General features: G+C 44.4%; 1 protein-coding gene and 1 pseudogene across 13 annotated transcripts in view; one reads left to right on the forward strand and one right to left on the reverse strand.

The window, feature by feature from the left end:
- MYO9A (myosin IXA) overlaps positions 1-22,086 on the forward strand; it is a 483,806-nt gene that overhangs the window by 390,548 nt on the left and 71,172 nt on the right. For all 13 annotated transcript variants that reach the window (XM_059658301.1, XM_059658294.1, XM_059658330.1 and 10 more), the window contains 2 exons: positions 4,834-4,946; positions 18,623-18,765. In XM_059658301.1, coding sequence (XP_059514284.1) covers positions 4,834-4,946; positions 18,623-18,765 — 256 coding nt within the window. The remainder of the gene's footprint in view (positions 1-4,833; positions 4,947-18,622; positions 18,766-22,086) is intronic.
- Positions 2,374-3,852, reverse strand: LOC132228236 (large ribosomal subunit protein eL36-like; annotated as a pseudogene).

Raw genomic sequence — 22,086 nt, forward strand, 5'->3', positions numbered from 1 at the left:
TGAGCCAAATTAAAAATTTCTTCCCCTGATAGATGAGTTCAATCTATTCTTATTTATTAATATAACTGATAATTCAGTTTCAACTCTTATCTATCTATCTATATATAAAAGGCTAATATGCAAAGTGTCCCCTCGGGAGTTCAGTCGGGAGACCGGGAGTTCGATCGCTCGCTATGATGTGCGCTGGCCACCAGGGGGTGGCGCGGAACGAAGGAAGACCCCGGCCAGCAGCCGGAAGGAAGGCCCTGGCCAGCAGCCAGTAGACCCCGATTGGTCCTAATCTCCGGCCAGGCCTAAGGACCCTATCCATGCATAAATTTCATACACCAGGCCTCTAGTAATTTTATATTGTTCTACATCAAATTTGCTATGTTATGTTACATGTGTTTTTTTTCTCTTATTTTTAAAAATTTCTTTTGATGTTTAGGGAGGATTGTGTTCTTGTTCTATTGGTTGTTTTCCTTTGTATATAACTTTTTAATTTACTACTTTTATTTACTACTTTTTAACCAATTATTCTTCAGTAATTTTTTAATGAGTAATATTCTTTAATTCTCATCTACTGTGACCCAACTATTGATGAGTTACTCTACTCTCTACTTTTCCTCTTCCTTCAACTCTTGTTTCTTAGGTTTCAACTTTGTCAGAACATGTAATTTTCCATGTTATTCTTTTACCCTAGTCCCCATCCTTGTTTTTGCCTGAGATATACTATTAAATATATTGAATAATGAAATTAAATGTTTTGCTGAAGTTTCCTGATTTATCTCTTGTTTGGATGAAGGTCTTCCTCATCCAAATGAAAATTTAAAGGGACTAAATGAAAATTACTCATGAAGGGCACATAGATGTGGAATTCCTTGAGTTCTTTTTAAAGGCTTGATATTTGAAGGGACATCCTGGCCATACATAATTTCCCTGATTTTTTTTAAAATGATGTTTTATTGTTTACTTTCTCTATTTGTTATTCTTGGTAAGTCTATTGCCAGTATAATTTTCTTGCCCTCATAAGTTATTTGATTGTTTTACTTGGAGGCTTTCAGAATTTTTTCTTTATATTTAAAGTTTCTGATATGTCCTCAAGTTGATCATTACAGATCAGTTACTCCATATACCTGCAGGACTCTGTCAATATTTAAATTCTGGTCTTGCCTTATTTATGAACAGTTGTAATGGATTACTGTTTTAAATTTTTGTTGTTTTCCTTGTTTAGGAACTCCAATTACTATAAATAAGTTTTTTTCTTATTTTCCTGTCTTCCATTTAAGCCACCTTCTCTCTGACCCTTTTTCCTTACTTCTTTATATCACCTTATATTCTTTACTAGAGGTCCGGTGCACAAAATTCATTCACAGGTAGGGTCGCTAGACCTGGCCAGCGATCAGGGTCTATCGGGGCCTTCAGGCTGCTGGCCAGGGCCTTCCTTCCCTGGCTGCCAGTTGCCGGCCACGGCCTTCCTTCATTCCACGCCTCCCCCTGGTGGTCAGTGCATGTCATAGCGAGCGATTGAACTCCCAAGGAGACAATTTGCATATTAGGCTTTCATATATATAGATTATCCTCCTGCCTTTGTTTAGTCCCTTTAAATTTCCATTTGTACCTTTTTCCCTTAGTCATCTTATAAATTAGTCTTCATTGCACTATCTTTTTATTTCTTTTCTGAATTCATTCAACATGTTTTTTCATTTCTTACTGGTATTTCGTACATGTGAGGATATTTAATTCATTTTTGAATTACAGTTTTCTGCTTCGAGCTTGGTGTGTTTTTCTCGGAGGAAGGGGCATTGGGATGTGGAGTTAACCAACTGAGTTGTTTTGGTTTGAATTTTGGTTTTCTTACTGTAGCTTGTGTAGATTTTGTATGTTTTAACTTACTGGTTTTGTACATTTGGAGTAGTTTATAAGAACAAGTTCAAGCACTTTCTCTTCTACCATTGTAGCAAAGTTCAGTTTCTTTTATATACAGCCTTTTTGGGTTTGTTTTTGTGATGGCAGAGGCATTGTGTGTCTGCTATTATTTTTCTTTTCTTTTGTTTTGCTGGATTATAAATTTAAAAAATATGTATATATTTATTGAATTCAGAGAGGAAGGGAGAGGGAGAGAGAGATAGAAACATTAATGATGATGAGAGAGAATCATTGATCGGCTGCCTCCTGCATGCCCCACTTTGGGGATCGAGCCCGTAACCCGGAAATATGCCCCAACCAGAAATTGAACTGTGACCCCCAGGTTCATAGGTCGACGCTCAACCACTGAGCCACTCTGGCCAGGCATTGGGTTATAAATTTTTACCTTCTGCTGTGTTCCCTCTTTAATACCCAATCTCTAAAAGGCACCCCTTTCTTCCTTTTTTTAAAAAATTTTTTTCCCCAACAGGTTTTATTGTACACAGAGGGGATGGAGCTCAGTCCTCCTTGGCTGCTGCCTTCCTCATGGCTGCAAGGGCATTGCTCAGCTCCTCTCTCCTCCTCTTGGCACAGATGTGTGTCCCCACCCTTTTCTTGATGAACTTCAGGGCCCTCTTGTCCTTAGAGACCTTGAGCAGTTCCATGGCATGCCACTCATAGGGGGCAAAGCCCACACACCTCTCAGATCATGTCCCACACGAACTTAGTTTGCTTCGTGAGGTATCCACGGTGGTGGCTGTGCCTTGACTTGCTCATGATCTTGGTATGTCCCTTGTTGAGGCCCCTGGCTATGGGCTAGCGCAAAGCTTTGGCTGCTGCTCCTCTGGCTGCCCACCTGCCTCCCCTTTTTATCTTCTTTAACCTCAGAAATAATGCCTCTAAAAATATGCCATTTTGAATCACATGCCATTTTATGTTCTTTCTCTTTAGTCAGTTCTCTAACTACCAGTACTCGATAACATTTGTGTTAGTATTTTTCTTCTCATTCTCGGTGTATATTCTTACTTATTTGCATGCCTAGTTATTTCTTACTGGATGCCTGACTTAGTGAATTTTGTCTTGTTGGATATTTATGTTTAATTAATATTCTTGAGCCTGTTATATTCCAGCAATATTCCAAAGCTTTGTTCTGGAAGCAACTTGGTCCTTTTAGGTTTTTCTTTTAAGGGTTGTTAGGCTCACTGTATTGAATACTGGAAATTTGTCAAGAGAGTAGATTTCAGGTGCTCTCATCAGCAAAGGAGACATGTTAATTAACTTGACTGTAGTTATCTTTTTACTATTTATATGTAAGTAAAATTCTCACAACTTAAACATATATAATTTTTATTAAATAAAATAAAAATTTTGAGTTTGAGTACTGCTCTGCTTGAGCCTAACAAATTTTTATTAAATAAAATAAAAATTTGTTAGGCTCAAGCAGAGCAGTACTTAGGCTACCAGTGGTCGGCAAACTCATTAGTCAACAGAGCCAAATATCAACAGTACAACGATTGAAAATTTCTTTTGAGAGCCAAATTTTTTAAACTTAAACTATATAGTACATTGTTATTAACTTAATTAGGGTACTCGTAAGGCTTAGGAAGAGCCACACTCAAGGGGCCAAAGAGCCACATGTGGCTCGCGAGCCACAGTTTGCCGACCACGGGGCTAGACTACTGAGGCAAGATTCTCAATGTACTTTATTCAGTGCCCTGGGAATCATAAAGTTGTGTACTCTGACTCTTGGGCACAGGCACTGGATGAGCACTATTACCTTTAATCTTTTCAGGTGACCTTTTCCTGGTCTTGGGCAGTTTTCTGACACAGAAGTGTTGATTAGTTCTCTACTAAATACTCAATGTGTAAACTCTGAAGATCTCCAAAGTTCTTTTTCTGTGCATCCTCTTCTCTCCAATCTCCTAACTTTTGGTCACCTTCATCTCTCTGGACTTTTAGCTTCATGGATTCAGTTCAGAGAGTCTGCCAAGTTTCACCTGGATTCTCCCTCTCTGACACAATTTGAAAACAACCACAAGTCACTAAGCTGGGGCAGTTGTAGGACGCACTTTCTTTTTTTCTCTCCTCTCTCAGGGATAACTGTCCATCATCTTGATAAGTGCTGTTTCATGTTGTTTGGGTTTCTGTTTTTGGTTATTTCAGCAAGAAGATAAAAAGGGTCCCTGTTACTTCATCTTTGCCAGAAGCAGAAGTTTGTTCTTTAAATTTTAACAACTCAAGATAGTTTTTGTTGATAAGGCCATAGTCAGGCAGACCAAAGGATTAAGGAAAAGATATTATAATTTTAGAAAAATTAAATATTAGGAAATGACTTGAATAGGTAACAGGAAATTCACTCCTTTAAAAAGGCATATTGTAAACAAGTGACACAGTAATTGCCAATTGAAATTCAGGTCCCAGTTGGATAGCCATATAAGTTGTTTATAATTTAGACTGTTGGTGGTAATAATGATTTTTTTATTCTTTGCTCCTTTGTTTTTTCTTATCTTTCTGTGTACTTGCTCTTTTAAATCCTTTCCTGGATATAATAAAAATCTATAATAGCAAGTTAAGCCATAAAAATGAGCTATGAAAGACTGTACTTAGCATCTTATATTTGTCAGATCCTGGATCTCTTGTCTATATCTTTAGATGGTTTAACTTTTTTCTTATCGTTCCACTTGATATTTTTGTTAAACTGTCAGAAAATATGAGCTGGTAGGTCTTATTTAGCATTTTCATTGACTCAAGTTTTCTTTACTTCAGATTACACCAGGCAGAGTTTTTAATAGTTTCTCTATGTCAGAAAATCTCTGTATAATATTAATGTATTTTTGTATGTTTTTAATAGGTGTAATTCTCAAAAAATTATATAACCTGAATTTCAGTTATAGTGCTATGATATATTACTTAGTTTTAAAGTCTCCGCATATGTAATTATTACAGACATCACAACGATTTTCTTCGGTTGATGAAGAAACAAAACTTCATAAGACTATGTCTCAAGGAGAGATTACGAAGTTGGCAGTGAGAGAGAAGTCTTCAGATTCGGATATAAGGTATAAAGTATACACTGAAAGTTAATAGGGATAATATAACTTATTTCCTAATTGACTATAGTTAAATACTTAGCTTCTTTTCAAAAACGTAATTGACAGAACAGTTAGTTTTGAAATTTAGCTATTTTCAACAAGTATTAAGTACCGACCGTGTGACAGGCACATAATAGTTCAGATGTATAATAAGGTTTATCTTTCTAAGTGTGAATTGAGCAAAGTGTTTAAATCATTATATGATTTGTGATTTTTTTTGTTGTTGTAAAAGAAAAGATTAGACCAGATGAGATTGAAAATATTTTTCAGTTTTAGACTTAGATTTTATTCTGAGTTTAGTGATTTACAAATGGAACTGGAAAAATCTTTTGGGAAATCATTCTGTTGTTTTTAAGAGAGTATGTAGAATTTTTATTTGTCAAATAAATATATTTGGGATGTGAAGAAAAGGGAAACCTAGTGCACTGTTAGTAGGAATGCAGATTGTTGCAACCACTATGGAATGTTCCACTATGGAACATCCACACTGTGGATGTTCCTCAAAAAATTAAAAATGGAACTGCCTTGGGTATCTATCTGAAGAAACCTGAAACACTAATTTGAAAGAATATATGCATGTGTATGTTCACTGCAGCGTTATTTACAATAGCCAAGATATGGAAGCAACCCAAGTGCCCATCAGTAGATGTGTGGATAAAAGAGCTATGGTCCATTTATACAATGAAATACTGCTTGGCCGTAAAAAAAAAAAAAAAAAAAAAAAAATGAAGTCTTACCTTTTGTGACAGCATGAATGGACCTAAATGGTATTAAGCTAAGTGAAATAAGCCAGTCAGAGAAAGACAAATACCATATGATTTCACTTATATGTGGAATGTAATGGAACAAAATAAGCAACAAACAAACAAAAAAAACCACACTCATAGATACAGAGAACGGACTGACAGTTGGGGGAGTTGGGGGAATGGGTGAAAAAGGTGAAGAGATTGAGAACTACAACATTGGAAATGTAATCAGTAATATTATAATAACTATGTATGGTGCCAGGTGGATGCTTGGGGCAGCAGGCAGATCATTCTGTAGGCTATGTGATTTTCTGGCCACTTTGCTGTACATCTGGAGCTAGTGCAGAATGGTATTGGGCATGGACTGTGCTTAGGGGGGGAAATTAAAAGAAAAAGAAAAACAGCCAGTTTACAATAAAAACACAATTTTATAGTATTTTTTTTTATTGCTTAAAGTATTACAAAGGGTATTACATATGTATCCATTTTATCCCCCCGCCCTAGACAGTCCCCTAGCCTCCCCTATCACCCAGTGTCTTATGTCCATTGGTTATGCTTATATGCATGCATACAAGTCCTTTAGTTGATTAATTGACAATGAAGAAATCATTATAGGAAAAGAAGAAATTTTAAAGTAATCTTACATTTATTTTAAAAAATGAACTTGAAGCATAAATAAAATTGAACTATTTCAAGAAAAATATTTACTACCAAAACTGACTCTGGAAAATATTTAAAGAAAAATTAAGCAGACTAAATAATTAAATATCTTTGTTCCTTATTGTGTTATATAAAGCAGTCAGGCTCTCACTGAACACTTAAAGATCACATTGAAATCTATGGTTCATAACACTATTAAAGACCAATTCCTTAATGATTGTATAGGCATAAGCCAGATAACCCAAATCCAGAGAAAATTTGGCAAACTAGAAAGAACATATAGCTGGAGATAGCAGAGTAAGTATACAAATTTAATTTTCACTTTCTCCTTCAAAATTACTAAAGTGATAAAACCTATGCAGGACAAAAAAACAACAGGAAAACAGCACAAGACAACAATAAAACTGTGGTATCCAAAAAGTAAATAGCCCAGCTGGCATGGTTCAGTGGTAAAGCGTCGATCTATGAACCAGGAGATCACGGTTCAATTCCCAGTCAGGCCACATGCCTGGGTTGTGGGCTCCATCTCCACTGTGGAGCATACAGGAAGCAGAAGGGAGAGGGAGAGAGAGTTAGAAACATCAATGATGAGAGAGAATCATTGATCAACTGCCTTCTGCACACACCCCTACTAGGGATCGAGCCTGCAACCTGGGCATGTCCCCTTGACCGGAATCAAACCTAGGACCCTTCAGTCCACAGGCCGACACTCTACCCACTGAGACAAAGTGGCTAGGGCTTGTTTTTTACCATATTTTTTGATCACTACACATTTGAGGGAACATCTTAAGTGAAATAAACTAAAAATAATACATAAAATACAATTTGGAAGAAATAAACTATAGGGGAGAAGGAGGAGGAATTCAAGACAGACAAGTACAATTTTTTTTGACAAGTAAAATTATCATTAGACCTATATTAATAAATATTACTACATTTATCAAATCAGAGTGCATGAAAAAGAAACATTCATAATGAAAAGAGCTTTTGAAAATTAAAAGTATAATAGCATAAAGAAACAACTCAGACGTGTTAGAAAAATGAGGCCATATCTCATAACGTTGAGCAAATAGGCAAAGAGATGGAAGAGACAAGAAAAAATAAGAAAATTAGAGGAGCTGTTCAACAGATTCAATGACCCACTGATGGGAGCTCTGGAAAGATAGAACAAAGAAAATGGAAGGGATGAAATCATTAATAAAGTAACTCAAATTTTATAGAACTGAAAGACATGAATTTCTAGATAGAAAGGTCCCACTGAGAGCCTAACATAATGGCTGAAAATAGACTCATACCAAAAGATATCTATACTAACGAAAGGGTAATACGTTAATTAGACCACACATCTTCCAGACAAAGCCAGGGTGGCGGGGCCGAGGCAGAAGTGGATAGGGGCGACCAGGCCGGCAGGGGAGGGCAGTTAGGGGTGACAGGCTGGCAGGGGAGGGCAGATAGGGGCAACCAGGCAGGCAGGGGAGGGCAGTTAGGGGTGACCAGGCAGACAGGCAGAGTGCTTAGGGGCGATCAGGCAGGCAGGTGAGCGGTTAGGAGCCAGTGAATCCAGATTGCGAGAGGGATGTCCGACTGCCGGTTAATCCCCTGAGAGGTCCGGGAGTGGAGAGGATGTAGACTGGGCTGAGGGATCCCCCCCCCAACACACACACATACACATGAATTTCATGCACCGGGCCTCTAGTCCATATATAAAAAATCCAGGGACCGAAACGACCAAACAACTGGTCACCATAAGCTGGCATTGACTGGCAAGCGGGCTGAACTGCTGACCTCTTGGTCCCTCCACCTGACTCCCGTAGGTGGCGGTGGCTCCCACCCACCTCCAGTGAACCACTGCCGCCCACTGTAGCCAGCGAACCAGTCCGATCAGGGGTGGGGCTGGCCAACCTCGCAGCCCCTCCCCCTGCCAGCCTGCCCCTGATTGGACTCTCCCATCCTGATCAAGAATGGGTTGCACAGAGCCTGGACCCTTCCTAGCAGCCCCAAGTCCTTGGGGTTGAGAATTCTAATGGCCCTGCCCAGAGAGTAGAGGCACCTGACAGACAGGGACAGGGATCACAGGCCTCCAGGGAGCACTGCAGAGTTGGTGAGGAGAGGAGAGGGCCTGCGGAGGGAGGAGGTGGTGAAACCAGCAGATATCAACCCAGAATCCAGCCCTTGCCCCCAGAGGCAGCGGGCCCTCAACCAGAACCCCAGCATGAATCGGAAGAGCCCGAGGGAGGCTTCAGGAAGCTCTACGCAGAGCTGTGCGTTGAGAACGAGAGACTTCGTGAGGCCCTAACTGAGACCACGCAGCTGGCTGGCGCAGCTCAAGGTGGAGCTGGAGCGTACCATGCAGAGGCAGGAGCGCTTTGCAGAGAGGCCAGCCCTCCTGAAGCTGGAGACATTTGAGCGCAGGGCCCTGGAGCACATGGCCGCTGAGCTGAAAGAGGAGCTGAAGGGCCTGTCCAACCTCTGGGCTGACAACCAGCACCTCAAGGACGAGAACACGGCCCTGATCTGCATCATCAGCAAACTGTCCAAGTGACCCCAGAGGACTTGCCCCTGCACCCGCATTTATACACCTGCTTCTACTACACACACCCTTTCCCCTGTGTGAACACAAGTGATAGGGCTACCGGGGAGTCTCTGAGAAGCCATAACCTCCGCCTGAGACCTCCAGGCTGGGAGGGGAGCACAGAGCCCCCAGGAGCCAAGGGGGCCATCTGAGGCCAGGATGGAGAGGGAAGGCTGAACCAGGTAGGGGGACCAAGGCTGCAGGCAGGACCAGGAAGGAACCGAGGACCAGGAAGTGCCAGGACCAGTAGCCAGGACCAGAGTGGCCACCTGGAGGTCCCCTCTCACATGTGCTGCCACCAGTCATCCCTCCTGCCCCTGAGCAGGGATCCGAGAATGTGCCAAGCATCCCGCTGGCCTGGGTGGGTGGGCCTGTATATAGGGTCCATGAGCAATAGGGAGGGATGTCTTGTATTTTTTGCTTCCCCCTCCCTGACGCTGGGGGGGAGGGTATTTTTGAGCACCGCAGGGCAGTGGGTGGGGCTGTGAGCAGCGCAGGCTACCACACGTGTGATTTCATGCACTGGGCCCCTAGTCCTATCTAATAAAAGAGAAACATGGTAATTAGCCATACGTCCGCTACCCTTCCCATTGGCTAATCAGGGTGATATGCAAATTAACTGCCAGCCAAGATGGTGGCCGGCAGCCAGGCCAACTTAAAGCTAACATGAGGCCTGCTTGCTTCAGTGACGGAGGAAACCAATGTTCCCCGCCTACCTTGCTGGCCTCTGAGCTTGCAGTTTGAAACATTGTTACAAATATAGAAGCTAAACAAAACCCCAGAAACCTGCTTTCAGCCAGCCAGGATCTCAGAGCTGGAGTTGATATAGTGTTTCGATTATAGAACCCAAACAAACCAGATACCTGCTTTCAGCAGCAGAGGCCTCAGAGCTGGAGCCAGAGCTAAAGCTGGCCCAGAATTAAAAAAGAAAAAGAAAAAAAGGAGCAGTTGGGAGCTTCAGTCACCCACCAGCCTGAAAACAGCCCTCAGCCCCTCACCCAGACTGGCCAGGCACCCCAGTGGGGACCCCCATCCTGAAGGGTGTGTGACCAGCTGCAAACAGCCATCATCCCCTCACCCGGGCTGGCCAAGCACCCCAGTGGGGACCCCCACCCTAATCCAGGACACCCTTCAGGACAAACCAGCCAGCCCCCACCCATGCACCAGGCCTCTATCCTATATAGTAAAAGGGTAATATGCCTCCCAGCATCGGGATCAGCGGAGCCAAGAGTCCTCCCGGCACCGGGATCAGCGTGACAGGGGCCAGCGCCCAAACCCCCTGATAGCCCTGTGGCTCTGTGTGTGACAGGGGGCAGGGCCACAACCTCCCTATCCACCCTGCTCTGTTCATGACAGGGGAAGGCGCCCCAACCCCCTGATGAGCCCTGCTCTGTGCCTGATAGGGGGGAGCTCCCCAACCCCCTGATCGCCCTGCGGCTCTGTGTATGACAGGGTGCCACACCCCAACCCCCTCTGATCGGCCCTGCTCTGTGTGTGACGGTGCGGCGCCACCCCCTGCCACGGGCCCTGCTCTGTGTGTGATGGGGTAGAGCCATAGCCTCCCCATCGGTCCTGCCCTGAGGGTGACAGTGGCGGCACCCCAACCCCCTGATCGGCCCTGCTCTGTGGGTGATAGAGGGCGGCGCCCCAACCCCCTGATCCGCCCTGCTCTGTGTGTGACGGGGGGAGCTCCTCAACCCCCTGATTGGCCCTGCTCTGTGTGTGACAGGGGGCAGCGCCCCAAGCCCCCTGATGGGCCCTGCTCTGTGCGTGACGGGGTGGCGCCGCAACCTCCCCATCGACCCTGCCTTGAGTGTGACAGAGGGCGGTGCCCCAACCCCCCAATCGGCCCTACCCTGAGCGTGACTGAGGGTGGCATCGCAACCTCCCGATCCGCCCTGCTCTGTGCATGACAGGGGGCGGCGCCCCAACTCCCCAATTGGCCCTGCTCTGAGCCCAGCCAGGGGCTGCACCTAGGGATTGTGCCTGCCCTCTGCCACCCAGGAGCAGGCCTAAGCCAGCAGGTCGTTATCTCCCGAGGGGTCCCAGACTGTAAGTGGGCACAGGCCGGGCTGAGGGACTTCCCCTCCCCCCCAAGTGCACAAATTTTTGTGCACCGGGCCTCTAGTCTATATATAAAAGCCTAAGCGATAGTTATGATCAGAATGATCGGTCAGCCAGTCACTATGACACGCACTGACCACACGGGGACAGATTCTCAATGCAGGAAATGCCCCCTGGTAGTCAGTGCACTCCCGCAGCCAACCTCCTGTGGCCAATCAATGTCCTCTGGTCTCTCCCCACAATCTGCTGGCCTCCCGATTGGCCCAATGGGGGGATCGGCCAGCCAACCTCCCACAGCCCCTCCCCCTGGCCAGCCCCAGCTGTGGTCCCTCACCCCTGGTTGGCTGCTCTGAAGGCCCATCCCCCCTCCTCCCACTGGTCAACTTCCCACAGCCCCTCCCCCTGACCAGCCCGGCCTTGATGGGCTCCAATTTGGGGCAGGGCTGGATGGCCAACCTCTCATGGTCCCTCCCCCTGGCTTGCCAGCCCCCATTGGCCCCAATTGCTGGCCAGGCCGAGGGACCCCACCCATGCATGAATTCGTGCACCGGGCTTCTATTGTCATTATAAAACAGAGACAAAAGTACTCTCTATTGTGTCTGTGAAAGTAGCTTTTCAACTGATAGTTGTACAGCAAGCACTGAGGGAAACCACATCAGAGAGGCTCGGGAGAGAGATTTCAAGAATATGAAACTTGACGGAGTACCTACTATGTTTGAACATGTTGAGAGGAGATATACACAAATGGGGAAACTATGGAGAAAAGTAAGCAAATATGGAATAACATTTATTAACTCTAGAAAAAAACAGGTTATGCAGGGAACTACATGTTTTAGCTGTGAATATTATTTATATAAGAAAAATAGTGAAAATTAATTACTAAAAGAAAATACTGTATATTGATCTAACTAAAATTATGATATTCTGTTGGCGGCACATCTGTGTTTGTGGAAGGTGTATAAATATGTGGTGGAACATGCTTAATCATTATCTGTGGCTATAAATATGATAGCAATGTAAGTACAATAAATATTGATAGAATCAGTTAAATTAATTCAAAAGCATTGTCTTCAGGGAGTAGAAAAGGAATGCGAATGGCAGAAGATTGCTGTCATTTGCAATGAGCCTTATAGAAAATTTCTCCTTATGCTATGTGGACATAGAAGTTTAGTAAGAAGCTTTAAAAAGCACAAACAAAAGAAAAAAGATCATGGGCTTCAAAACCCATAGATAGACCTCATTTTACCTTCTAGCTTCATCAGCCCTCTGAGTTTCATTTGCTCATATGTAAAAGTAAGGATAATAATGATTATTTATCATAGTACATTTGACCCTTAAACATGGGTTTGATCTACTTGGGTTCACTTAATATGCACATTTTTTGCAATAAATACATATAGTACTGTAGATATATTTTCTCATGATTTTCTTAACACTTTCCTCTAGCTTACTTTATTGTAATAATACAGTATATAATATATGTAACAAAAATTATGTGTTAATTGACTGTTATCAGTAAGGCTTCCAGTCAACAGTGGGCTATTGGTAGGTAGTTAAGTTTTTGGGGAATCAAAAGTTACGCACGATTTTCATCTGCACATGGGGTGGGTGCCCCTAACACTCATATTTGTTGTTCAAGGGTCATCTGTAGTTGTGAAAATTACACATATCATATATAAAACATAATACTTGGCTTCTATTAGATGTTCAAAAAAATTTATTAACTCAGTGAATATATGAAGGAACAAACTAATGTACAAATAAGTCTCCTAGTTTGGGGTTAAGATAATTGATATATAGTCAGTAAATGTGAGCTGTTATTATCTCAAGGTGTTGCCTTGCTCTATCTATATCTACACTAATAAAAGAGAAAAATGGTAATTGGCGTACGGCGCTACCCTTTTCATTGGCTAATCAGGGCTATATGCAAATTAACTGCTAACTAAGATGGCAATTAACTGCCAACAAAGATGGCGGCTAATTTGCATATGTCGGCACAATGCAGGGAGGCGAAAGGGAAAGTAGGAAGAAGCCCCCTGCCACTGACAGTGATCGGAAACCCAGGGGGGAGCTAAGAGGTGGGGGGCAGGGCAAAGGCGGCCCTGGGGCCGCCTTTGCCCTGCCCCCCAGCCATGATCGGAGAATCAGGCGCCTTTGCCGCCCGGGCCAGTGATAGCAGGAAGTAGGGGTGGAGCCAGCGATGGGAGCTGGGCACGATCGAAGCTGGCAGTCCCGGGAGCTAGGGGTCCCTTGCCTGGGCCTAAAGCGGAGCCCACGATCGCGGGGCCGCTGCAGCTGCGGGTCCCCGCTGCCCGAGCCAGACGCCTCAGCCAGAGGCTTCCTGCAGGGGCAGGGGCAGAGCCCGGGCAATCGCGGCGCCCCCCGCTGCCCGGGCCAGACGCCTAGGCCAGAGGCGTTAGGCCTGGGCAGGGGCGGAGCCTGCAACCGCGGGGAGCTGGGGGTCCCCTGCCCAGGCCTAATGCTTCAGCCAGAGGTGTTAGGCCTGGGCAGGGGCAGAGCAGGAGATCGTGGGGAGCTGGGAGTCCCCTGCCCAGGCCTAATGCCTTGGCCAGAGGCGTTAGGCCTCGGCAGGGGCAGAGCCTGCAACCGCGGGGAGCTGGGGATCCCCTGCCCAGGCCTGACACCTCTGCCGGAGGCCTCAGGCCTAGTCAAGGGGCCAATCCGGTGATTGGTGATCGGAGGGTGATGAGGGTCAACTCCTCTGGGCCAGAGGCCTCAGGCCTGGGCGGGGGTGAGAGCCAGTGATCAGGGGGAGATGGGGGTCCCCTGTCCAAGCCTGACACCTCTGGCGGAGGCGTCAGGCCTGGGCAAGGGTCCGATCCTGTGATTGGAGGGTAATGGGGGTCAACGCCTGAGGGCTCCCAGTATGTGAGAGGGGCAGGCTGGGCTGAGGGACACTCCCCCCCACACACACACCCAGTGCACGAATTTCGTGCACCGGGCCCCTAGTATATATATAAAGAGCCAGGGTCTGTAACATCCAAAAAGACCGAAGGCATGACCAAACACCAGGCGGGGTTGGGCGGGGCGGGGCCAGGCAGGCGTGGTGAGGTAGCCTCGGGCCTGGGCGCCCTGCTGCCTCAGTGGTTGACTCCAGCAGGACCTGGGCCTTCCCCTCTGTGGACCAGAGGCTCTTTTCCTGATACCATGTTCCCAGGATCTCTCAGACCCATTTGTGGAAGTTAGGAAACACTGCGTGTGGTCATCCTGCCCTGGGGACTCTAAGGGTTGACAGCAAGGGTGGGCTTCTGTGGGGTCCCCTCTGTTATGTAATCCAGGATCCCTACATCCTAATATTGACTCTGGCAGGACTTCGGCCGGTCCTCTGTGTATCTGAGGTCCCACTCCCTATACCAGGGGTGGGCAAACTTTTTGACTCGAGGGCCACAATGGGTTCTTAAACTGGACCGGAGGGCCGGAACAAAAGCATGGATGGAGTGTTTGTGTGAACTAATATAAATTCAAAGTAAACCTCATTACATAAAAGGGTACGGTCTTTTTTTTTTTTTTTTAGTTTTATTCATTTCAAACAGGCCGGATCCGGCCCACGGGCCGTAGTTTGCCCACGGCTGCCCTATACCAACGCCCCTGAGTCTCTGAGACCGGATGCAGAAATTGCCTGTTGTCGTCATCCCACCCTGGGGACTCCCAGGGCTTACACCGGGGGAGGGCCTTGGTGGTGTTGCCTCCGTTGTGGTATACAGAGTCCCATTACTGTTTCCTTGGGGTCCTCACCTTGACTCTGGCAGGACTTGGGCCGGTCCTCTACGTTATCTGAGGTCCTGCTCCCTATACCAAAACCCCTGAGTCTCTGAGACCCGGATGCAGAAATCGCCTGTTGTTGTCATCCCGCCCTTGGTGGGATGATTCTGTTCTAGGGTCCAGGGTCCCTCCCTCCTCCCTCATGTTCCTCACATTGAGCTCTGGAAGGTCCTGGGATCCTCCCTCTGTTGACCCAAGGCCGGACTCCTCAGATCAAGGCCTCACTGCCCTGAGTACTCGGCAGGAAGTCAGTATACCTCACATCCGGTACCAAGCCCAGCAATTCCAAAGCCTGCTGCCAGGGGCTGAGATGGATTCTGTAGGGTCTTTTAGCCCTCCCTCTGATACTTACTTTGACAGGGCATGGGCTCTCCTGTCCTCTATGAATCTGAGTCTGCAATCCTCAGACAAAGGGTCTGACTACCCGAGTTCCCTGAGGAGGTGGGGTAGGGGGAGGTGCAGCTTTCAACATAAAAACAGGAAGCCCAACTTTGCCGGGGTCCAACCCCAGCAGGTCCAGGGGTCCCCAAAGGTGTGGACGGAGTCGGCGAAGAAGGAATGACACGGAGACAGCGTTCAGTTGATCAGCAGCCTAGCCAGGATCTCTAGCCCAGATCTCCAGCCAAGTTCTGGTCTGGATCTCCAGAGAGGTTCTGCTTAGGATCTCCAGCCAGGTTCTGTACAGGTTCTCCAGCCAGGTTCAGTCACCAGGTTCTAGTCAGGTTCTCTTGCCAATTTCTGTAGTCAGGTTCAGTCCAGGATCTATTGCCATGTTCTCTCCAGCGAAGTTCTTCTGTCTCCAGGCTCCGTGTAGGTTCTGTCTTCTGAATTCTGACTCCTAAGTTGTGTGTCTGAAGTTCTGTCTCTCTGTCTGTTTACATCTATATTTATACCAGTTGATTCAAACCTATCAATCTCTATTACAAAGGTTAGGGCGTTTCTTATCTCCATTCCAGGGAGTAAAGATTATGTAGCTTAAGCATGATTGTTTGTAGTGATTAACTACCCGCCTGGCACTTAGTTAAGGAGTTTCATCCCCTCCCTGACTTCAGGGAAAAATTCCTACCTGGGGAAACAACCTTTCTCGGAGAGGTGACCTTGGTTAAAACACAGCGCCAAGAAGGTGAGCAAACATATTAAGAACCGTATGCCATATATGCCAGGTCCCTTGAAACAGCAAGGATGGACCGGCTCCCGGCACAACTTTGGGAATTTAAATTCCTGCCTCATTCACCTTATACTGTTAAACTCCAAATCTAGATACTATACCTGCTATGATCACCCCCAAGATTTTAAACAAAGCTAAGATAACCAGTTGAACAACTCTATTCATTAAAGACAGCCTAAAGGCTATGATTTCATCCTTGAAAACAGAAAGCTGGGGAGAGCCACATGGACAGTGGAAAAAGGGGGATGAGATGGAAAATTTCTCTGGTAGTAGCCAAGAAGTGAATGGTTTTCAAGAGCAATCTATACTAGGGAAGCAGGATGATTCACATCTCCACAGAGACAGTCACATTACCTTGAAAAGATTTTAGGTAAATCTTATAAAAACTAGCTAATGGTGAAGGATGAGAAAGAACAATGAACCACTGAAATGGGTGGGCTAGAGAAACATTTGGAGGAAGCATCATCTCCCTACCATATGACCCATCAGAATTGAACATGGGGTCAATAAGTTTGAGAAGGCTTAGGAGTGCTAAAAAAATGCCCCCTTTCTCTTACCAAAACATCTTGGCCTCCCCCCACCCCCCATGGAAGTGTCAGGATGGTGCTTTATGATGTCTGAATTTCTCTCCCAGAGCTACTATTAGCTGGAGGGGAGGCTTCCTGATTCATTAAAGCCTAGAGGGTGTGGCCCCTCATTTTCCTAGAGAAAAACGTATGTTCAGGAGGTCTTGGATAGGGCCCTGGGAAATTTTGACATGGTGATGATGACCAGGAAACCACAAAACTCCTAGCACAGTTATGTACCAACCAACCCCATTCACCAAAAGAAGGCAAAAGAGGAAGAAGCCCTGTTAACCCAGGTCCAGTGTCCAGGATGAAAGGACCACACCCAAACTTCTCCTCCTCTTTAGTGGCATCTCCCCAAGACTCCCTGGTCTTGCCTGGCAGATTCCATCCGCAACCCAGCCTTTTTCTCATGAAGACTTTTTTCCCTTTCATCCCAGCCATTTCCCCACAAACCAATGTCCTTCTGTGCTCACTCTGTTGTCCTTACAGGTACTAAAGACATTCATGAGGGTGAAAAGATGTCTTTAAGGGAGTTCAAGGAAAGGAGCCTTTCCAAAAATTCCTACCCCTTGAAGAAAAGCTATAAAGCCAACAATATGTGACCGTTATCACAGGTCAAATGAGGAACTGAATAAAAATGATCCAGAAAAAGACCAAGACGATGTAGAAAAATTCACCACCTTGAGTGATAACTTGGGCAGCCAGTAACTTCAGAGCAAGGCCAGAGACCTCAGAACTATCTATGAAGTCTCTGAAGTCTGACCCCAAGAAATGCTGACAGTGTGGAAGCCAAATTTTACACCTACAGGGTATACCAATAGTGATGATTAAAATAAAATTAATAAGTGGTTCATTTCTAGTGTAAGCATAATTTTCAGACAATTTTTATTAAATTTGTTGGGATAACATCTATACTAATAAAGGGGTAATATGCTAATTAGACTGGGAGACCTTCCGGACAAAGCCATGGTGGCGGGGTTGAGGCAGAGGCGGTTAGGGGTGATCAGGCCAGGATGGGAAGGCAGTTGGGGGTGAGCAGGTTGGCAGGGGGGGGCAGTTGGAGGCGATCAGGCAGGCAGGCAGGTGAGCAGTTAGGAGCCAGTGGTCCTGGATTGCGAGAGGGATGTCTGACTGCCGGTTTAGGGCCTAAACCGGTAGTTGGACATCCACCGAGGGGTCCCAGATTGGAGAGGGTACAGGCCGGGCTGAGGGACACCCCCCCACCCCCCCGCATGAATTTTGTGCACTAGTTTATGTGATAAAAGAGTATGTCATTGCGAAGAATGAGGCAATATAGCATAGTAGGTGTGATTTGCAATTTTGTCACTCACTAGGTGTGCATCCTTGGGAAAGGTACCTACTGGTTAAGCTTTCAGTTTTTCACCTGTAAAATGGTTATAATAGTTTGAAAGTAAGCTTGTTGTAATAATTGTAACAAGTAATCCTATACAAGCACTTAGTACTGTGCCTGGAGCAAGATAACAACTCAAGTTAAGTGGTGGCTTTTTAAAATAATATTGATGACTCATGAATATAAAAGAGTAACATTAAATCCTTTGTTACATAATGGTAAGAGGAAAGATTCAAAATTGTATCTGTATCATGATTACAAGATGTGAAAATAGATATGCATATGGATAAGTACTGGAAGGAAATTACCCCCAAAATGTAAACTAATATGTTTTAGAGTGATGGCATATCAGTGATTTTTTTAAAGTATTTTCGTTCTTGTTATCTATACATTAAATCCTAGCTAGAAGAAGGACAAGAATGAAGAGATAACTACTTTAAGAATCAGAAAACCTGAGTTGGAATCCTAGTTCCACTGCTTTGTAGCCATTTATTTTAGGAAATTATTTAATGTCTAGGTCTTATTATTTCTGTATTCTAGGTGCGGAAAATATTTACCTTTCAGATAAAATTTAAATGTGAAATTAAAAATTAAGTATGATTAAATTTACATGCGAATATTAAATGAACTAAGGTATACTTACAGTATTGCTTAAAATGGTTACAAATATTATCACTGGAACTGGCTGATTTCCATTTTGACCTTTATTTTATTTTATTTTTCTAAATAGACCTCAGAAAGCGAGGATGAGATTTTGGGCCAAAGGGAAACAAGGGGAGAAGAAGACCACCAGAGTGAAACCTGCCACCCAGTCGGAGGTTTTACCGCTCGTGGCTGGCTCAGATATGATTCCAGTGCATCAGTTTCCAGATGGTAAAAATGGACAAAGGGGGAGATTGTCTTTGTAATTCCTATTTAATCTTTCTGAAAGTTTGCTATTTTTCTAATATCGTAACGGCAATCCTGTTAGCTACATTTTCTACTGAGATAGGACCAGGATTATGAAATCCTTCCTTAACTAAAAGATAATTATGTGGTACAAAATGGTGAAGCAACAACTACTTTAAGAATGATTGAATCTTTGGTTAGCCTCATTTTTTTAAAGTGTTAAAATTTAGTCCTCATACACTCACAAATATATATTATTAGTAAAAATAACAGCAGCTCATATTTGAGTGCTTACTATGTATAAAGCACTGTACTAAGCATGTATGCATTAAATCAGTTGATCCTCACAACTTTTTGAGGTAATATGATTATTATTCCTAATTTATAGATGAGAAAACAGGCACAGAGAAGTTATTTGCTTATATACATATAGTAATTGGCAAAGCTAAAATTTGAATCTAGGCAGTCTAGCACCAGAGTCCACATTCTTAACCACCATGGTGCATATTAAGTAACTACCATATGTCAGTGCCTGGAATTTTATAATGGTAGGTGTTATTTTAACTTTTTGGACATCAATCATAAAATATTTGAAAGTACCCAACAGTTAGTTCATCTGTTGAGTGCACTGGCTTTTTTTAATGATAGAATTACTAACTCTAAGGATTTCAGTAACCCCTCTATTAGATTACCCCATTCTTCCCTTTGCTTAAGCATGTTTTTTGTTTTTTTAATTTTTTTAATAAATCTTTATTGTTCAGATTATTACAATTGTTCCCCTTTTTCCCCCCCATAGCTCCCCTCCACCCGGTTCCCACCCCACCCTCTGCCCTTAACCCCCGCCACTGTCCTCGTCCATAGGTGTACAATTTTTGTCCAGTCTCTTCCTGCATCACCGCACCCTCTTCCCCCCGAGAATTGTCAGTCCACTCCCTTTCTATGCTCCTGATTCGATTCTATTCACCAGTTTATTCTGTTCATCAGATTTTTTTATTCACTTGATTTTTAGATTCACTTGTTGATAGATACGTATTTGTTGTCACTTCGTTGTTCATAATTTTTATCTTTACCTTTTTTTTCTTCTTCCTCCTCTTAAAGAATACCCTTCAGCATTTCATATAATACTGATTTGGCGGTGATGAACTCCTTTAGCTTTTTCTCATCTGTGAAGCTCTTTATCTGACCTTCAATTCTAAATGATAGCTTTGCTGGGTAAAGTAATCTTGGTTGTAGGTTCTTGGTATTCATCACTTTGAATATTTCTTGCCACTCCCTTCTGGCCTGCATAGTTTCTGTTGAGAAATCCACTGACAATCGTATTGGTACTCCCTTGTAGGTAACTAACTGTTTTTTTCTTGGTGCTTTTAAGATTCTCTCCTTGTCTTTTGCCCTTGGCATTTTAACTATGATGTGTCTTGGTGTGATCCTCTTTGGATTCCTTTTGTTTGGGGTTCTCTGTGCTTCCTGGATTTGTAAGTTTATTTCTTTCACCAGGTAGGGAAAGTTTTCTGTCATTTCTTCAAATAGGTTTTCAATATCTTGCTCTCTCTCTTCTTCTGGCACCCCTATAATTTGGATGTTGGTATGCTTGAAGTTGTCCCAGAGGCTCCTTACACTACTTTTATATTTTTGGATTCTTTTTTCATTTTGCTTTTCTGGTTGGGTGATTTTTGCTTCTTCGTATTTCAAATCATTGACTTGATTCTTGGGATCCTCTAGTCTGCTGTTGGATCTCTGTATATTATTCTTTATTTCAGTGAGTGTATACTTAATTTCTAATTGGTCCTTTTTCATATCCTTGATTGTCTCACTATATTTCTAGGAGGTTTCTAGAAGATTCTTAAGTAACCTTATAACCGTCGTTTTGAACTCTACATCCAGTAGTTTGCTTTCCTCCATTTCTTTCATTTATGACCTGTTTCTTTGTCTCTGCATTTTGGTTGCTTCCCTGTGTTGATAGAGTGGCTTTGTGTGCTAGGTGTCCTATAGGGCCCAGTGGCTCAGGCTCCCTAATTACCTGAGGTGGACACTCATGGTTCACCCCTTTGTGGACTGTGTGCATAGTCTTGTTGTAGTTAAGCCTTGATTGCTGTTGGTATCACTGGGAGAACTTCTGTACTGGAGACACCCTTATGTGGCAGGACTTGCTTCAGTGGGGCTTTGGCGCTCACTGAATCTGCCCCCTAAGTGTGTCTCTTATGGATGTGAAGAGTTGTAATCTGGACGGTCTCACTCTGACCACTGGGTCTCCAAGGAGGTGCAAAGTCAGCCACTGCCTGAGGCCATCCTGCAGGAGCTACAGAGGGATCTCCAGATTCTTCCCCTTTGTTTGGGTTTGGAGGTGCCCAGATGAGGGGCAGCTGTGAAGCAATGCAGGCTGATGATGAGCCTTAGGCCTTTTTTGAAGCTCTGGGTTTCTCTGACCCAGCTGCAGTTTGACAGGTTTTTAGGCGGAGAAAGGCCAGCCCATTGGTATGAAAAAGCCTCTGCGCACAGCTTGGGTGGGGTTGTAAATTGGGTGGGGCAGGGTCTCAGGGAATCACCATGGCAGAGCAAACAGCAATGCTTGCCTGTCGGCCCACTCCGGATAGGTCCCTGGGTTTCTGTGTCCTGTAGCTCCGTGCAGGAACAATGACTGCTGCAAGCACCTTGGTGAGAAAGCCACCCTCACATTCCGGCCCAATGCCAGTCAGTCTAGTTTCTCTCTGTATGAGTCTGAGTTCAGAGCAGTCCGGAGCTTGTCTCCCTCCCGATTGACAAAGACAACAGCGTACCCAGCTGCCAGCCCCTTTCGCGCACACCTCCATACCTCCACTCTTCCACACCTCTGCACCTCCTATTGGACTCAATGCGCTTTTCTCTTTCCTTCTAGTTGTAGAATTTCCACTCAGCCATCCTTCCCATGGTTCCGGATGCTGTTCATTTTGTCTTTTAGTTGTAGTTTTAATGTGGTTGTGCGCGGCAGCAAGTTCAGGTGTATACCTATGTCTCCATCTTGGTTGTCTCTGCTTAAGCATGTTTTAAATTACTATATGTAAAGAGGTCAGCTATCTTCAGTAGGGATATACATCAAAGATGAGTATGTACTGGGTAAAATACCAGTATTGAATAAATGGAAAGAAGTCCTAGGAAGAAAGTTATTATCTCTTAAAGAAAGATACAACAGAAGCAATTACAATAAATAAATAAAACTGTTAATATATATGATAAAGGGACAAGGAGGACAGATCATTAAGTTCCACATAGGGCCCAAGCAGCTTTGGCTCAGTGGATAGTGTGTCAGCCTGCAGACCAAAGGGTCCCAGC

This window comes from Myotis daubentonii, chromosome 1 (genome assembly GCF_963259705.1).
Source record: "Myotis daubentonii chromosome 1, mMyoDau2.1, whole genome shotgun sequence".
Taxonomy (NCBI): Eukaryota; Metazoa; Chordata; class Mammalia; order Chiroptera; family Vespertilionidae; genus Myotis; species Myotis daubentonii.